Source organism: Toxoplasma gondii, chromosome IX (assembly GCF_000006565.2).
Source record: "Toxoplasma gondii ME49 chromosome IX, whole genome shotgun sequence".
Lineage (NCBI taxonomy): Eukaryota > Apicomplexa > Conoidasida > Eucoccidiorida > Sarcocystidae > Toxoplasma > Toxoplasma gondii.
In genome coordinates, this window is record NC_031477.1 from 5334624 (window position 1) to 5352817 (window position 18194).

General features: G+C 51.9%; 3 protein-coding genes across 3 annotated transcripts; all 3 read right to left on the minus strand.

Annotated features, from left to right (window-relative positions):
* Positions 1-19: 19 nt before the first annotated feature.
* Positions 20-4219, minus strand: TGME49_305290 (vacuolar atp synthase subunit e, putative). Its single transcript, XM_018782441.1, has 6 exons — positions 3760-4219; positions 2811-2883; positions 2366-2565; positions 2049-2205; positions 1366-1577; positions 20-1027 (listed from the first exon to the last, which is right to left on the minus strand). The coding sequence occupies exons 1-6, from the start codon at positions 4020-4022 to the stop codon at positions 895-897; spliced, it is 1038 nt and encodes a 345-aa protein (XP_018636131.1). The 5' UTR covers positions 4023-4219; the 3' UTR covers positions 20-894.
* Positions 4220-5940: 1721 nt separating this feature from the next.
* TGME49_305310 (ERCC4 domain-containing protein) lies at positions 5941-17322 on the minus strand (the record flags this gene model as incomplete). The annotated part of the gene is made up of 11 exons (XM_018782442.1): positions 5941-5995; positions 6444-6505; positions 6873-7622; positions 8287-8377; positions 9134-9294; positions 9904-9976; positions 10333-11472; positions 11870-13657; positions 14186-14343; positions 15045-15551; positions 15946-17322. The coding sequence occupies 11 exons, from the start codon at positions 17320-17322 to the stop codon at positions 5941-5943; spliced, it is 6162 nt and encodes a 2053-aa protein (XP_018636132.1).
* Positions 17323-17358: 36 nt separating this feature from the next.
* On the minus strand, positions 17359-18125 carry TGME49_305315 (hypothetical protein; the record flags this gene model as incomplete). The annotated part of the gene is made up of 3 exons (XM_018782443.1): positions 17359-17390; positions 17746-17862; positions 17930-18125. 3 exons carry the CDS (start codon positions 18123-18125, stop codon positions 17380-17382), a joined length of 324 nt encoding a protein of 107 aa, XP_018636133.1. The 3' UTR covers positions 17359-17379.
* Between the last annotated feature and the right edge of the window lie 69 nt (positions 18126-18194).

The window sequence follows — 18194 nt, forward strand, 5'->3', positions numbered from 1 at the left end:
ACCCAACAGGGGGCTGTGACCTGCTCGTTTTATGGGTATGTTTTGTTTCGAGTTTCCACGGCAGAGAGGACCAATGACTCCGTTAGAAAACGTCTGGAACAGGGAACAGCTTCAAAGACACGCGCTGTATCGACCCGTAAAACGAATCAAATAGGCAGTGTGGAGTCAAAACGAACGTTGCGTCTTCGTAGTCCCCGCGGGCGCCCTTTAGAGAAGACCGGTGGTCTCCCCGTCGTCCACGCCGCCGTCTTTTTCTCTCGCGTCGTTCCCCCATTCCACGCTTCGACCTAAAGGACTTCCTGGATACGTTTGAATGCCCCACGACACACAAGTTATACAAGTGTCGTTTTGTGCTTGTGCACACTCCACTTCTCGTCACATCCTTTCGAAGTTCGGCCAACTCCCCCCGGTACTCAGTTCGTCGCTGCAGAACAGCCACTAATATCAACTCTCTCCCCGTACACCGCAGCTCCATGCGATTTTTGCGCACGGAGAGGCGCTCTGGCTTCTTTGTATCTTTTTCGGACTCTCGGTTCCGAAAGTTCTAGAGAAACATGCTCCCTTCTCGGACACTGGAAAATCCCAGCGTCGGCCCGTGTACATGGTCTGCCGCCCTTCCCTGCCGTGTTTGCAAGAAGTCGAACAGACACATAAAACGGCGAGACGCACGGCAGGTGCAAACTTCCACGAAAGATCCTGAAAAACGAGCCTCCTCGGTGAAAATGGTCCCGGCGCTGCGAGCGAGTTTTCGTCCTCCCCCCCACCCCCCGCCCCCCGAGGTTGCTTCCGAAACATCCTAAACACACAGTTGTAGGTTGTAACTGAACGCAGTTCCCAAGCAGACGCCACAGGGGAAGCGGCTTTTCAAAAGTCAACGAAGCTACATCCCCGCCTTCATTGATGGCTCGGGAATAAGGTATGGCGAATCGCCGGTGCACATTCAACGATGACCATGCGCAAGCGAGCGTCGAAGGTGTTATCGCAGGTGATGCGGCCATCACGAGTCATCAGCACTACGCCACCGCAGCTGTTTGCACACACAGAGGACAGACAGAAGCGACCTTGAAGCTAAACGAAACTTGGTTTACGCGCCTCGGTTATACACGCGACAGAAAGACATTGCGAGTCTCTTGAATCCCATTGATGCAGAGTCTCAATCAAAAAAGAGACAGCAATTCCAGCCAGATATGATCGCGACCTCTGAAAAGATCTTTCGGCTCTTCTTCGCCCTTCTGCAGTCGCCTCCCTTCGCTGCGCCACACGAGGCCCTTTCTGCCGTCTTCCTGACCTTCGCAGAATCCGCTTTCTCTTCCTTCTTCCCTCCCTCGCTTTGACTTCTCCTCTCTCGTGTCCACTTCTTCTTACCACGACATTCCATCATTGTCGGCCGATGGCGGAGGCGGGAGGTATCGACCCGATTTATCGAGAGTAGCTGTAACTGTCTTGTGCAGGCCCGCCTCTGTGCGCATGATTTCACTGTATCTCTTCACCGCGTTCGGAAGCACAGCTTCCACCAGTGCCTTGTCCATCTCGCGGCAGCGAACGATAACTTCGCTCTCGAGAAGGCGCAAAAGACCCTAAAGACGACAAGCCACAGCCTTACAAACATCAAAGCCTCTTCTCATGTCTCCAGCTTCTTCCTGAGGGAGCAAACCGGAGGATGAAACATGGAAGAAAGGCGAAACGAATGTCACTTCATTCTTCTTCTGTCGCCATCGCATCCCCAACACTTCCCTTCTGCGCTAACGAATCGAACGGTAGTCTTGCATTTCGCAAACAGCCGCTGGTCTCAAAGACCCCGACAGTACCTTGCGTGGCATGCCTGCCAGGAAGTCTACACAGACCATCACCAAATCTATGACCATTAAGATAGACATCCTTCACGACTCCGCATGAACAGACACTTGAATGTAAGCACGACTTTCGCCCCGACGCTGTCTGCCTCGTTCGGAATCGGAGAACACGAAGATTGCATCGGGAGTCGCGGCACTCTCTTCGCAGACGGCTGCGTCTTATTTTCCCCTGAGAAAACTAGCAGTTCCTCGCACCTGGACAATCAAGTCTTCAAGAAGCTTCTGGTATTTCGCTCGGTCGCGGCTAACAGCGGAAAGCTGCGTCATGGCCTGGCTGTACACCTCGGATAGGACTTGGTCCTGAGCAGAGATTCGGCGCAGGCGAGCTTTGTTGACCGCAGTCGATCGGTCGCTGCAGGGGAGCAGCGGACAGAAAACGCAGAAACGTGCCGTTGCTGCTGCGGCCCTTTCTTTGTTTCTGACACACTGAATTGCCCGACTCGGGACGCACAAAGACTCGAATCGAAAAAAACTCAGCACACCCGTGAACAGTGACCGCATCCGTGACCTACATGGCTCTCTGGGTTTCGAGTTTCTTCGCCTTCTTCTCGTACTCCTGGCGAATCTTGTCCTTCATCTGTTGCACCAACTTCAGCTTCTCAATGTTGAAGTCCTCGAGAGACCGAGCTTCGATCTCCTGTGCCTTGTCGCGGGCCTCGTTCAGAATGAACTTGACCATCTGCTGGATTTGCCGCTGGGCCTCTGCGTCGTCCTGAGCAGAAAATCGAAAAGTGGAGAAAGAAGGTAACTGCTGTTGATTCGGAAGGTCGGGAAACAGGGAACCAGGCGACCTCTGAAAAACGGGGAAACGTTGTGAAAACATTTTCTCCAAGTGAAACACGCGAAGGACAGGGAAAAGAAGAGACGACGAAGCTGGTCGACGGCAGGGTGCCAAAAAAGGAGAGAAACTCAGAAAAAGAGCACAGAAGTCGTCGTCGGAGACACGCCCTGTCTTACCATCGCCATTTTGCCGAGGGGGGCGGGTGCTGGTGAACTTGACAGGGTCGGAAAAAAGATTGCGAATTCTTCTCTGCAGAGAACGGCGCACGTGGCGGCAATGGGGGAGAGAAATAACAAACGAAACACAGCGAAGGAAAGAGAAAAAGGGACTGGAATCACACGGGGAAACGGAAAAGAGAAGTGGTGAGAGCGGGGGGTAACGAGAAGGACCTAGAAAGATACAGAACTGAGGTGCAGTGACCGTGGAAGAACGAAAACAATGCAAAGGTAAAGTGAAACCACTTCATAAGACAGGGGAGCCTGAGAAACAAATGACGACAAGAGAGGCACAAAGAAGAACCAGCAAGAATGAGGAAAGGGGCAAGTGCTGGATATGTGTCAAGACAAAAGAAAAACAGGAAAAAGAAGTCTGCGACTATACCCCAGCTGCCTTGATGGATAGCGTATCAAAAACTCCTTAACATGGGGGAGAGGTAGACTCAGTTATGGAGCGTCGTACAACTCGCGGAGATTTCTCAACTTTTCCGACGCGTGCACACTGCAGACACCGCACTGAAAGGCAGGTCCCCGTTTGATGGAGTTGAACGCAACCACGAGTGGTACGCGAAGAGCGACACAAATTGGACGCGCTTAGATATCTGGTAGAAGCAGAACAACTGAACGCCAAGCATTAATGGAAGAAAATAGTCAGGTTAATCGCAGATCCTTCTTAGACGAGTGTGTGTGACGCTAAGAGAGAATCCACGTAGCCACGCTGGTCTCTCGGCCGCGCTCTCGTAAGCAAAAAAAGAGAAACGGACGAGACAGACGAGAACTGTACTGGAAATTTCTCCCTCTTTGTAGGTTGCAGAGACGACAAATCGAGTTTTTGTCGCGTGCGAGATCCGCATCACAGGACACGTGCTGGTGTGAGTACGGGTGGTCTTTCGATCGCAGTTGAACTAACTCGTGGTAGCGGGGGAAACGAAGGTATATCGGCGCCGTCACAAATCGCTTTTTGCACACAAAAGGTGGTGTCGAACTTGTGTTATTCGCCAGAGAATGCGAAGAAAAGAACGAACCTACACTAAATGAAGAAATGTCGATGAAGAAAGCCGTCGGCAATTTACTGCGAGCGCGCCACGCGTTGTGCCACACGCCAGTTTCCTGCAGCGCTGCTGACGAATTGTTTCGCATATACACGCCAGAACTAAACTCGAAGGAAAGCATACATTCAGGTGAAACGAAACTGGGGTAACGCCAAGAAGCAAAAGGAGGTCTGGGTCGGTTATTGCTCGAAAACACGCCTTTCTCGATGGGCCTGGAAAGTCTGGAGACGGGAGTCCAAGGAGTCGCCGCCCGACCCTTTGCTTTTGAAGACGCAAAGAAACTCAGTCGAAATCAATTTCGAAAAGTCCCGTATTTGCCGCAAACTCTTTTTGCACATAGCCGCACATGCCCAACAAGCAAGCCGCGGTGCAACTCAGTCGCTTGCAGCCGCCAGCCCGTCGTAAATTTCTTTGCATGCAGAAGCTCCTTTTTCTTGGCACACGCCCCGTTTTTCCTGGCATCTCCTTATGCAGGAAAGCGGCAGTGGTGCAGACGAATACAGCGAACACGCGAAATGCACATTCTTTGCGGGGTCAGAAAACAGTCCTTGACTAACAGTTGGGATACGAGCTTTGCTCCTCGGTGTGAGGGCGAGAAAGGAACGGACAGACCATCAGGCGGGAAGGTTCTTGACGGAATGTTCAGTTCACCCTGAACAACCAGCGTTGACCAGGGTTACTTATTTGGAAACAGAAGAACTCGGTCCAGCCTGGAGTCGAACTAGGGACTACATCTGCAGCGCATGATGCCCAATCAGCGTTTGCGATATTTATTTTCCTTAAGCCCCCACCATTGTGTGCTTACTATAAAGAGTTTTCCTGTTCTGGCTTCGGTGGTGGTGTAGGTTGGACAAGGTGCCGTAGAGCGCACTCTCTGGGGGTCGTCGAACTCTTCTTTTATAGACGAAACAAACAGCACACCGTGTTCCTTACTAGCCGTAGAAACAGAGCGGAAACGGGTAAGGGTGATCTCTGTCATATCCCCTTCTAGAATATATATCGAACAGTCTCTGTTCTGGATGCCTGCTTGGGTTTGCTCCCACCAGCCACATCCGCCGCATTGGAAGGACTTCTTGAACCTCCAAGACCGTCCGATTTTCACGGCGGCCTCTTGCTTCTCACTTTCTTAAAGCACAGACATTCGGAACGCCTGACGGTTCTGAATCCCCCATTTCTCTGGGTAGCTACGAGACAGCACGGCTTGTGAAGCTGAGGTTTCTTTTCTAAAGCGAAACAGTTCACGGGTCACACACAACGCACTCCCCAGAGTTTTGTTGAAGCAGACGGCGCTTGGACTCCGGACGCTCGACTTCCCTTCTGTCATGGATGCAGCGTCACGTGTCACTCAGCTGGAGGACAACTCCCACCACTTTGCGACGTTTTCTTTCGCCTGTTGAATGACCAGCCCGCCAGATTGAGCATTTTCGTGGACAGAGCTGGAACTGCGTATGCCAAGCCTCGAATAAGACCATCGCCTGAAAGCTCTGTTTTGTTCTATTTTTTAATCAATGCAGTCAGCTTCCAACGCCTGTGTTGCCACGATCCTGGCACCAACCAGGTTTGACTGTACCCTATGAAGCGTGAATTGTCGATGTGTGTATTTTTCTGCAATCGCGTTCGCAAAGACTTTCCTCCAAATAGCGGAAGGGTCTTGTTTACAGCTTGAAATTGCTTCCAGAATGCGTTTTTCGCGCTCTCATTCAAGCAAGCAGTTGAACCAAAGTGCGCACCCTCAGGCTGCCACCAGTCCTGGAGGGAATGTAAAACAGCGAAGCAACCACTGAATATAAAAACCAACTTCTCCTCTCGGAGCAACGGTACGCTATCCCTGTGGCTTCTGTCAAGGATTTCACGAAACAAGGCCAAACTGTACAAGAGCTCCAGAAAATGCCACCTAAACACACTCGACAGAAAGTGGGACAACATCAGAGAAGAGAGGTCGGGAACGCACAAATATCGCCGAGGCCGCACGACCATTTTTGCTACGTTATTTCCCGTTTTCCTCCGTTAGCTTTTCTTCTGAGACTGAAGTTTCATCCTCAGTCGAACTCGATTGGTGCGTTCAGAAAAGAGTGCAGGTGATGGCCGTCGTCCCTGCAAAGGTACGGAAAACATAAACACCGCGTAGATGAATTTTTTCACTGCATGGCTCCTTTCTTGGAAAACTAGACACGCAGTCCGCTGGCTTGCCTTCTCTCTTTTCCGTCTCGAAGCTTCTCCACGGCATGACTAGCATACAATCCAACGACTCCGTTGTGTCTTACGGATAGAAAGACTCGGCAAAAATATGCTAATTGATCTCACAATGACTGGATGTTCTTCGATTACCGGCTGGATCATATCTACAACGGATTCATCGTACCAGTGCGAATTTGCACATGTAAACGGAAGTAAGACTCCATGAATTTGTGTGTTGCCAAAGATGTGCTCATATATATATATATATATATATATATATATATATATATATATATATACGTGCATTCTAGATCTGCGGGGGACTGCGGTCGGTCCAAGCTGTAGACAGCACGGAGTGACTTACGCGCCCAACAAATCAATCATTTCCTTCTCCGACATAGCTGCGAGATCTGCAAGGTTAGGGACCTGCGATAGCAGAAGTAAAAAGATGCATCTCTTTCCATTAAAGAAGCTTTCTACGGTCTGCACTTACAAATAGAGCACTCCTTTCTCTTTTCAGTTTCACTGCCCTTCCGCGTCTTCGTCGCTCCTGTCTCGATTTTGCCCTTCCCCCCTCGCAACAAAACAACCATCAACCTATCTATATGTCTACGTACCAGGTGTATATTTCAATAACTATGGTAAGCGAAATACTTGTGGTCAATATCGGGGCCGGTCACCCCCCCCCCTTGTGCCTTCACATCTGTGTAGAAACCGGCTGTTCGTGATCTGATACGCTGTCGCTTTCGGCTCGTTTGACTTTGCCGTCCAAAAGTAAGCAGGATGACGGTACCCGAGAGACAATCAGATTGATATTTTTGCTCGTAACACCAGGGAGACGACGAAGGAAATCGACAGCTGCCGTGTTTGTCGCCGACGAGGCTGGTCGGACGCCAACGGTGTCTTCCCGCACTTTCGCGGCCTCCTGTTCCTCCGTCAGTTGCAAAGGCTGGACGGCAAGTCTCGTGCCAGTGGGGTTCCTATTGTTTTTGCATGCAGGGGAGCTACTGCTATCTGTTTTCGTCTGTGTCTTCTCGGTTGCAGCGACCGGACAGACCGCTAGTCGCATCTGCCGACTTTTGCCGGAAACGCGGCTTTCTGTTCCAGAACTTGGCCCTCTCTCTGGTCGGCTACGCTCGGGTGTGTGTACACCCACAAGCTGCAGGCCAGTGGCAGCTGCGCGTCTGTTTAGGTTGTCAGTGCTGTCTTCCACGCAAACATTGTTTTGCGCCGCTGTAGCGGGCGTATTTTGCCTCTCCCTGGTCTTTTTCGCTGGAGAAGTTGGATGGACATCGTCTTCCCTGTCTTTTCCGCCACCTAATGACGGCGGTTCCTTTACCGAGGCGCATACGGCAACCTGGTCACTTTCGGATTCGGCTCGCACTCGACTTTTCTTGCTTCCTAGCATCGAAAATGTGCTCTGGAAAGACGAGAGCGGCCGCATGTTCATCGCTCGCTGACTCGCGTCGCTGTCTTCCGCCTCCAGCAGAAATTGCCGGTCAATCGATTCAATGCGACTCAAGTCGGGCTGCTCGCGCCCCGTCTGGTGCACACGCAAAAAACCACACTTGCCCATGAGGCGAAGCAAAATCCAAGGAATCGAACAGACACTAAACGTTACGGCCAAATTTATCCCCTGTACAAGGCGAATGTGTGCCCAGTTTCCGCACATTGCCGTCCGAAAACAAAGCACGAACAAACAAACGATATATATATATATATATATATATATATATATGCATGTATACATACATACGTACATACGTACATACATACATGCATACGTACATACATACATGCATACGTACATACATACATGCATACGTACATACATGAGCGTGTGCACGTCAGCTGAGGCGCAATAACGGCCGACAGAGGATTAGAGAAATGCGTGGAACGACGCCAACGGTTATGTGCGCCGGGCAGTACCCTGATCTTGAGTACAGAAGTCTCTCTCCGATATCAGCATACCCGCGGTTGGATGCAAACATATACACAAAAATGTATAGATATGTACGTAAGACTTCCGGCTAGGTTGCTAAATTGATACATCGACGAACAGTGAGGCAGATGGACCTTTGCATATCCGTCAACTAAGATCGAGGAGAGATACGTTTTTTCACCGCCGAGGAAAGCCAAAGAAAAGCCGAACAAGGCTGTGAGTTGAGTGTGTTTCTTTTTCTAAAAAACTATTATAAAAACCTCACCTTGAGGGCAATGAAGATGTTCGCACTGAAGGCCGAATGAGGAGCCCATATGAGACGGAGGGAAGGAAAATGCAGAACAAGTAGTAACAGCCTGGCCGGTGTGAACATGACAGGAAACACAGAGACTGCAGGAGGTCGATGGTGTGACCAGAGATACGCTTCTGCTGCACAAAGGCCTACCGTGTATCAATAATGACAGTATGCAGAAATGCACAGAACGATAAGCAATCGAAAGACGATGCACTTACGAGAATAATGTCGCAAGCTTGAAAGCGAGATTTACAAAACAAAGTGTGAGGCTCTTGTTTCTCCTCGAATTCAGACGCGAGTGACCAGACATGTTTGGGGGTCGTACGTCCATGAACTGGAGGGTGCGAGCCGACTTTCTCTCTGCTTCCCTAAACGTTATTGTTCTGAGGAGTTCGTCCACCTTCGCATGTCCACATCTCTCACTCTGGAACTCCCCTCCTCGTTCCATCTCTCCGCGTACCCACCTCCGACAGAATCACCAGTCTGCGTTCCTCGATTTGCCTAGGGGTTTACGTCGCTGTCCAGACTGTTCTGCCCTCAACGTCCTCATTTCGCTTCCCTGCCTGTCTGCGTCTGTTTTTATACACACACATGGCTGCTGTTCGTGTGTGCACATGTAACTACGTAAATACACAGGTATGCAGATATACGTTATGCAGACGCGTATACATACACACATATGTGAAGATACATACCTGTACGCATTTGGCCGCAGCTGCAGACATGTATCCCTCGACATAGATATACACGTTTACATATCAACACGAATCATAGTTTACGTCGATCTCCAAGAAAGACGTTTTCAGCTTTCACTGACTTGTGAAGAAGAGCGCAGCATCCAACAGCTGTGTTTCCGAGCGCACGAAGACTCTCAGCTTCAAGAGGAAGACCTGGATAGCCGACGAGAGAGAAAGGTCGTCCTCGTTCGAATTCGATCAACAGTGTGGGGCACCGGTAATAGCGACACAGCAACTGCGCCTGGAGACAAACAGACAAGTGACAAGAAGACGAGCAGAGCAGCGATCAGCAAAGAAACGCATGCATCGCGAAAGACTCTGAAACGCGCAGAACTCAAAGAAAAAGCGGAAAACACCCATCACCCCAAGCAGACAAAGGCACACAAACGCAACCTCGAAAACCACGAAGGCCAACACGAAAGAACATGTGAAGGAACAACTGTTTACAAAGTATACACATAGTTGAACGCATGTCCATATACATGCATATATATAGATATATGTCGTAATGACATGCTCACGTGTATATATATATATATATATATATATATATATATATATACGCATCTACATTCTTGCGAATACATGACGCAAAAGGGTGTTCAGAGAAAGTCCTACAGATCTTCACATACACGCAGATATACATATATATATATATATGTTCATTTCTTTTTTTGGCTTTTGTGTGAGTTGCTTCGCGGCCTCCTCTCGATGCCAAAGATATCGACATCGTCGAACTGTCGCGGCCTTCGGCGCTCTTGAACAGACGCTAGCCTTTCTGCCAGCAACAGAATCCCGAAAGATCGACGAAAAAGATTTCAGAAAACCTCTCGAGAAGCGACAGACATACCTGCTGATACAATCGGCCCGAAAGCAGCGACTGCCACAAGTCGAAGATCGCCTTCCTCTCCACACAGATTTCCCTGCACAAAAAAACCACAATGCTAACTTGCGAAAATGCAGGAGCACAGGATGCGTGTATAATCGTACATGCACCGACACATATGCATATAGACTTTTATAAATATATATATATATATATATGAGCAGATCAACCTGTAAACGCGCATAGCAAGATGATCACCTCCACAAATATCTCTGTCTCTATCGCTTTACACGTACACACATGTGTCTCCGGAGCGGCGTTTGTCACCGCGGTTGATGCGTGTGCATATATATATATATATATATATATATGTATTTATATAAGTATCTCTGCAGTGAGTGTGCATCCGAATAGGAGCCATGTTTGGCATGTGGCGATGTGTGCAATTTTTACCTTGTGAGAACGTAATCTCCTACGCCGAAAGTTAGGGGGACGACGCGCAGCCGTTTGCAGAAGAGTTCGAAGGGAAGGGAAGACCGCATTTCCCTCATATCGACGACGACTTTGGGCTGGAGAAGCTCAAAGGCTGCAGAGGAGAGAAAAGAGTCTCCTCGCGTCGCGAGGCTTCTGAGGCTGTCTCCGAGGCCGTCGGACTTCTGGGCTCGACGATCCTCGCCTGTTTTCTCGCCGTGACGTCTCTCCATTTCTTTCTGAATCTGTTGCTGGAGAAACGCGTCGCTGCCTCCTCCTCTTCGCGTGGAGTCGAGGCCGTGACTGCCGACTCCCATGGCCCGCAACTGCTGTCTCCACTGGAGCCCGAGCGCGGCTGTCTCCGCGGTCGTCAGGCAGCGGCGCAAGGAGGGTGGCGCAGAGGAGGCGAGTTCCAGGTCTGGAGACAGGCCATCCTCATCGCGAGGACCATCTCGCTTCGAGTCTTCAGCAGCGAGGCGCCGCATGTCTTCTCGTTTCGCGGCCAGCCGTCCCTGCCATTCAGATCCGCCCGCAGACGCAGCCGGCAGCAGGGGTGTGAAGAAGAGGAGGTCGTCCACGGCAACCAGCAGGTGCTCCTTCTGTTGCGAAAGCATCCTCCACGCTGTCTGCTCAACTTGCACAGTGGAAAGATACTGCTGGAGTTCCGCCGACTGCTGCAACACCAGGACAAAGACGCGAAGATCTGTCCCCGAAAACACATACGGAGAAGCAGGTGGTGACTCCGTGTACACCGCGAGAGTCTGCGTGACTCTGGCGTCGAAACTGTCGGCCGATGGCCCTGCTTCCCTCTGTCCTTCCACCTTCCTCTTCTTGCTCTGCGTCTCCTGCCCGCTTCCCTCTCTTCCGCGTTTCTTTTGCTTTTCGTCGCCTTCTTCCCTCGCTGCGCCTTCCGTCTCCGCGGCGTTCGAGGACGCGCATGCAGCCACCTCTGCGAGCAGCTCACTCAAGGCCTTTCTTTCTGCACAGAAAACTTCGATTTCCCGAACGAGTGACGGATGCGGATCGACGAGGACAATTGCATGCGGCAGAATTCGCCGGAGCGCGTAGGCCACAGCTCCGGTGCCTGCACTGGCGCTGACGATGAATGGCGTAGGCCGAACTCTGGGCACAAAAACAAAGATACCAAGAGTCAAATGCGCACAGAGAGAAGCCTTGCACTTCGCCTCTGCATGCGAAACGGGGAACAGACGAGTTTACAGACAGCCGCGACCATCGCGCACTGCTGGGGCAGACGCCTGTGTTGTTCACATACGGAGAGACCGAGGGAGAAAAAGAAACGATGAGAGGGAACGGATAGGAAAGAGAGAAAAGGAGAGAGAGGGGGGAGAAGAAGGCGCGAAAAGCGAACGGAGAAAGAAGGACAAGGAAGGAAGGACGAGAAAGGAGAAAGGAGAGAGCGAAGACAGAAAGAAGTCGTTCTTGCGTCTGTGTTCGAGGACGCAAAGGCTTTTCTTGAGCGAAAGTCGTCACACGCCAAGGTGTGGCTTTGGTTTCTTACCGCAGTTTCCGAGTTCTGCGCGCGACATTTTTTCTCATCACTTCGTCTGTGAGCAGCTGCTCTTCGACGGCTTGTGCCCAGGTGACGGACGGCCTCGAGTCTTTCGCTTCTTCCTCTTGCAGAGCCTCTCGCAGCAGACGGGATGTTTCGCTGCCCCACCCTCGCTGTCTCTCTCTTCTCTCATTCTCTCTCTCCACTCCAGCCCCCAGTCCTCCCCGGCCTCCTCGACCGCGACGCGAAAGCAGAGGAGGAGACGCAGAAGCAAGCGAACCTGCAGACGACGCGTGAGAAGAAGAGGGAAACGCAGTGAAGGAGAAAGAAGACGAAGGAGAGGACGAGTGGGACGAAGAGGAAGAGGAAAAAGAAGAGGAAGAGGAAAAAGAAGAGGAAGAAGGGATGTTCCGATGAAGAGAAGACCCCAAAGAACAGGGCGCGGCTGTTACGCCTTCCTCTCTGGCCCTACGCCTCTGCTGCACCGGAGGCGGCCCTCGAGGAATGGCAGGCGGCGAGGAGTGAGAAAAGAGATGCTGACGGAGAGAAGAGAGCAGCACACGACGCGCCCCGAGCATGAAGAGGAGACGCAGCTGCCGATGACTTGCTTCATCTTCCACCAAAAACAAAAGACGATACCGAGGACGAAACGGCGGAGCTGGAGAGGAAGCGGGGGCAGAGACAGAGGAAGGGAGGCGAGAGGAGAGGGCAGAAGAGGCCCCAGAAGAGAAAAAAGAAGTCGTGTGGCGATCTCTTTCGTCTGTCTCGCTCGCGTCTTCTTCACCCGTGAGGATCTCTGCATCTGAGACATCACTCGACGATGAACGCTGCTTTTCTAGCAGGTCCAGCTGGTTCCGCCAACTTCCCTTTTCTCCGGCTTCTCCTTCTTCTTCGTCTTCCGTGTCGTCGTCATCCACCACTTCACAAAAAACATCTTCGCCGCCTGACTCGGCCCCGCTTGACGAGGCAGCAGATTTGTCTCGCGGCGTTTCGGAGAAACCTTCTGCCTCGGTTCGAGGCTTCCTTGAAGAGTTCTTTCCATGACTGTTGGCATTTTTATTCTCCGTCTCCTGCACGTGCGGTTGGCCTCTTCCCCTGCGCCTCCTTTCTGGCACCTCTTGTTCTCTCTCTTGTTCTCTCTCTTGTTCTCTCTCTTGTTCTCTCTCTTGTTCTCTCTCTTGTTCTTCCTCTTGTTCTTCGTCTTGTTCTCTCTCACTTCCCCGAGAGGATGGAGCAGACAGAGTCGCTCTCGAAGAGGGCGCAGCAGTCCCCGAAGAGGAAAGATGCGACGCCTGAAGCGTTCCGCGGCGTTTTCCTCCAGGTCCCGCTCCGAAGCGTTTCTCTTGCTCCCGCAGAAGTTTTTCGAAGATCTCGTCACTGACTTGGCAGTTCCAGAGAAAGTCAATCAGCCATTTCCACTTCGCGTTGGCCTCGAACGCCAGAACTGCCTTCTTCACCAGCGGAGGCTCTCCTCCGGCAGTGAGCCATGCTGACGACGCCGACGCAGAAGGAGAAGCACTACGTGACGGAGAAGGTTCCCTCTGTGTGTCTGTCCTCGGTGCTCGCTCGGCGTCTTTCCCAGGGGCGCCAGAAATAAGGTCTCTCGCGTCCTCCTCTTGCTCTCCTGTGTCTCGGGACCTGTCTCCTCCACAGCCTCCTTCCCAGCCCAGACAAACCACACCGTCAGCCGACATCTGCGGCGCAGCGCTGCCTCTCCGCTTAGCGTATCGTGCGCGCTTCGCGTTCTCTCGCTGCGGCAGCAGGTCTCTGTGCGGGATACGCTGCAGACTAAAGACCCTGAGAAAATGCCAAAGACGTTCGCATGCGCATAGGCACTTGTCAGTACACTCAGGCGCATTCGCATGCATCTGCGACGACGTGGATACGACGCATGCATCGAGACAAGAAAACGGAAAGACGGAGACAAGCACAGACAGAAGAGGGTGGGGAGGAGTGAGTAGAGGGGAACACAGCGATGCAGACGTCCAGAGGCGCGCGTGTCCAAACGCACTGAAGTTCAAATGGACAAAAGCACAAATCTATATCTATACATATACATAGATATCTATATACAGATACATATTGCAGATACATATCCATGCATATACATATACACACACATCCAAAAATTTCGTATGAACAATGAGAGACAATGAGACAAGACGTGCAAGACTTGTATACATACACACACACGCAGGCACATATATATATATATATATATATATATACAAACATACATATATGCATATATATATATGTCAACAGATACCGTTTGAGCAATGAAAGGAAGCGACTAATTTGTGGGGGGTGGTGAAGAGCATTCACCTGCTTTGGGCGCGATGAAGAAGAATGTGCATTTCTGTGGTGTGCATCCACCCGGGATCGAGCACCTTGGACGATTTCAGCGCGTCTACGAGGGAAAAGAAGGCGACGGCGTCAAGTCGATAGAGGCGCCAGAGCAAGTTGCGTAGCACGCCGAGATCCTGGTTCGAGAGAATCGGAGGGAGAAAACGAAACAAGTAAACGCACATGCAGGAAAAAAACACTATATGCATGCACCTTTGTTCCATGAAAAACATAGAGACGAATACCTAGGAGGCTCTGCCGACCGTGGCGATCGACGCAACGCGACAGACAGTCACTCTTTTGTCTCACCTCGAGAGAACACGCACCACAAAACATTCTCTCTCTCCAGATCTCATCGACTAATGTACATAAACAAGCATTTACACGCAGATCTATCTGTCTAGCTATCTGTCTATCGATCAAACTGTCTCCCTATCGATTTCCCTATGGCTTTCTATCGATCTCTCTATCTCTATCTATATATCGATCCATCACTCTGTCTCTCTATCGATCTCCCTCTCTACTTGTCTATGTATCTATCTACCTGTCTATGTATCTATGTATCTATCTATCTATCTAGCTATGTGTCTATCTGTCACCGTGCTTATCTGTCTGTCGATGTATCTATACGTTTGCCTCGGTCTCCATCTCTTCTATGCGTCACTGTATTGACACCGTATCCGTAGGCCTCCACGCGGCTTTAGAGATTGGGTTCCCCCGCAGCTCTCAGCCTAGAAGCGTAGAGCTTCTGTCATCACGCGGTTTCTGCACCAACGAGTTGGTCGAGAAGCGTTTCCGACGACTGTCAGGTTTAGAGTCCTTCTCTCCCGGCATTTACCGCCACGAATTGTCGAGTCTTCGCGTCCAATCTATGCCAGACAGCTTCTGCGCTTTCTTTCACAGAAGCCGCGAACGTTTCAAAGCCACCGCCCCCCAGCTTCGCTGCGAGACGAAAGGCGTCCGGCCCTTCCCTTTCTCCAGACACGCTCCTCTCTCCTCTCTCTCCTCTCTCTCCGCTTTCTTCTCGTCTCCGCTTTCGCGTCCACTGCTCGTCTCCGTCTTCTTGTCCCCCTTCGCGGTGTCTGTCTTGTTCGCCTTCTTGTTCTCCCTGTCGAGCCTCCTGCGAAGCGAGCTGAGAGAGAAGAGCAGCGGCCTTGGCAGCGACTGCAGCTCTGCCACCGACGATCAGCGCATTTGCGTCCTGGACATTCTCCAGGTTGAGGAGGCGAACTCTCTTCAAGAAATCGAGCCCCGATTGCAGGAGCAAAGTGATTGCTCGCTGAATCTCCAGAGTCGACGCAGACGGCCTCAAAATCACCTCGAGGCTCTCGGGTTCGGCGGCGGCCTGAACGAAACGGTGCCGGAAACGCGACGCGCAAAGGAGAACTGAGGGAGCAGAAACGGCGAGAAACTCGAGGCGAAACGCAGCGCAGAACGCAGGCAGTCACTTCTCCAAAACCACACACGCGTTCAAGGCTCAAAAAAGAGACACCACAAAGGCGACCGTTCGCTCTCTCTCTCTCCTCTCTGTTCGTCTGGCTTCCTCCGTTCTCTCTCTCTCTCTGCTGTCCTGCCTGTCGCTGTATCCTTCCTCTGCTTCCTCTGCTCCCTCTGCTTCCTCTCTCCCTTCTCTTCCTGTCGCTTGTCCACCGTATTCCTGCTCGGGGGAGGCGTTCCGTTCTCGCTGTGGCTGTGTTCGGCGTTCTCCGTCTACAGTCCGGTTCGCTCTCGCCTCTTACCTCGAGACTCCGTTGGACGGCGGAGGCGTCTCTGGGGAAGAGGTGAACCTTCTGAATCCAGAGTTGCTTCATCGTTCGCTCGAGGAGGCCAAAGATCGAGACGTTTTGTCTCCTGCTGAGGAAGGAGGAGAAGAACGCAGAGGGGTTGTCGCAGATCGCCTTGAGGCCGCCCAGCCGGTTCCGCTGTCTGTACAGACGGACGATGAAGGCCTCGTTGAAGCCCCTGCAGACGGTTTCTGCATGCATCACGATGATGCAGTCAATGACTTCTGGCGGCAGCTTCCCAGAAAGCAGGTCGCCGACCATCACGCGAGAGGAAACACAGAAGCAGCCACCCTTCGCGTACAGCTTCTGTCGCTGCGCCCAGGTCGCCCCTTCGCAGCCGGTCGCCGCTCCACTGCCCACATATCGAAGCACTAACGAAGGAGACAGAGAAGAACGAGAAGAAGAAGAGAGCGAAGAAGAAGAGAGCGAAGAAGAAGAAGCGAGAGAAGAAGAGAGAGAAGAAGAAGAGAGAGAAGAAGAAGAGAAAGGAGAAGAAGAGAGAGAAGAAAGAGGAGAGAACGGGGCAACGGCGAGTTCAGACTTCGAAGGTGGAGAAGAGGCAGGTTCGACTGGAGTTGAAGAAGTGCGAGGTGGAGCGGGGGAAGTCGCGGAAGAGTCATGTGGAGCGCCTGGAGCTGGGAGAACTGAAGCGCCCGAATCGATTCGCGACGCGGGTGGGTGGGGACATGGAGGCTCGTCCACCCGGTCGTCTCCGAACGTCTGTTTGTGCTTTCTCAGAAATTCGAGAAGTCTCTCGCGCTCCGCAAACTGCTCTTCGAGTTGCAGTTGCCGCAGCTGCAAAAGCTCGCACTCTTCCTGGGAAACATTCAAGACGAAAATCAGCTTCGGAAAAGCCAAACCTCCGACGAGCAGCCCTCCAGGTGTACGTACACACGAAGTCGCATCGGGGGCAGACGCTCGCGGCGGCTCCGGGCGCTGGAGGCGCCGCAGCAGAAGCAGAAGAATGCCATGTGCGTCTACGCCTCTTGCCAAAACAGCTAACGCATCTTCCTTGACCAACTTCTCCACCACTTCTTCTTTGTACTCAAGAGAGGGAAACAAATGCGCCTGTCTCCCCAAACGGCTCGAAGCAGAAGGAGCAGAGGAGGACGCGGAAACAGAAGAGAAAGACGAGGAAAACGAGGAAGACGAGGAAAACGAGGAAGATGAAGAAAAAGAGGAAGAGGAAGAAGAGGAAGAAGAGGAAGAAAAAGAGGAAGATGAGGAGGAAGAAGAGGAGGAAGAAGAGGAAGAGGAACGGCTGGAATCGATATCCGAGGCTGGCTGCTCCATGGAGGCAGCACGGGAACTGCCTTCTTGGCGAGCGTCCATGGTTGAAGGAAAAAGTCGCCGAGAGACAGATGGAGGGGAAGAAGAGCGTCGCGCAAGTCAGCCGCCATCTGCGCGCATGGACGAGGGAGGAGGCGAAGACGTATGGGGGGAGTACATGCACAGCATGTTTGCGAGAGCGTTTATCTCTCTTGCGTCGCCTTCTGCGGGGAACAAGATTGAAAGCCGCGGTTCCCCTCCACCAACTCGCCTTCTGCATGCGCGCATGGACGCGTGAGGAGTTTTCCGCGTCGAGAAGGTCGGATGGATGTTCTGTGAAGTCTCGCTCTGAAGTCGTGGTATTTTTCCTCGTTGATGCAGTTCTGCCATTGAGATCGCTGCGGGTGGAGGGCCAAACCAGAATGGCGCATTGTTAGTGGTGCCGGGAAGCTGGAGAACGCATCACATTTTGGGGGAGATACTCACCCTTGGAGAGTGTAGAGCGCAGAAGAACGCAGACGCTGGCTGCAAAGGAACAGTCTAGCGAAGAGAAGGAAGCCATCTCCCCCTTGTTTTCTGCTTCGGCGACACAGCCGTAAAAGGCTAACAGAAGAGAAGAAGATCCAAAAGTTCCTTCTTCCTCCACACAACGTCAGTCGCCGCATCTCACTCTGTGCAGCCACAACGCACCCTATGTATCCGGTGAGTCTCTCTGCGTTGGTCTTGCTTCTCTCTTTGCCTCCCCAGTTCCCTTCCAGAAGGTGAAAGAGAGAAGACAGAGAAGGAAGGCGAAAGCAACGGAAGCAAGAAGGAAGCGTCTGCGCCGACTTCCGTGCTTTGCCAGGTGACCCAGAGACCTCAGCCATGCCAGTAAAAGACGAAGAGAAGCGTTTTTCGAGTGCGCATGCATGCATGCAACACAAAAAACTCGAAAG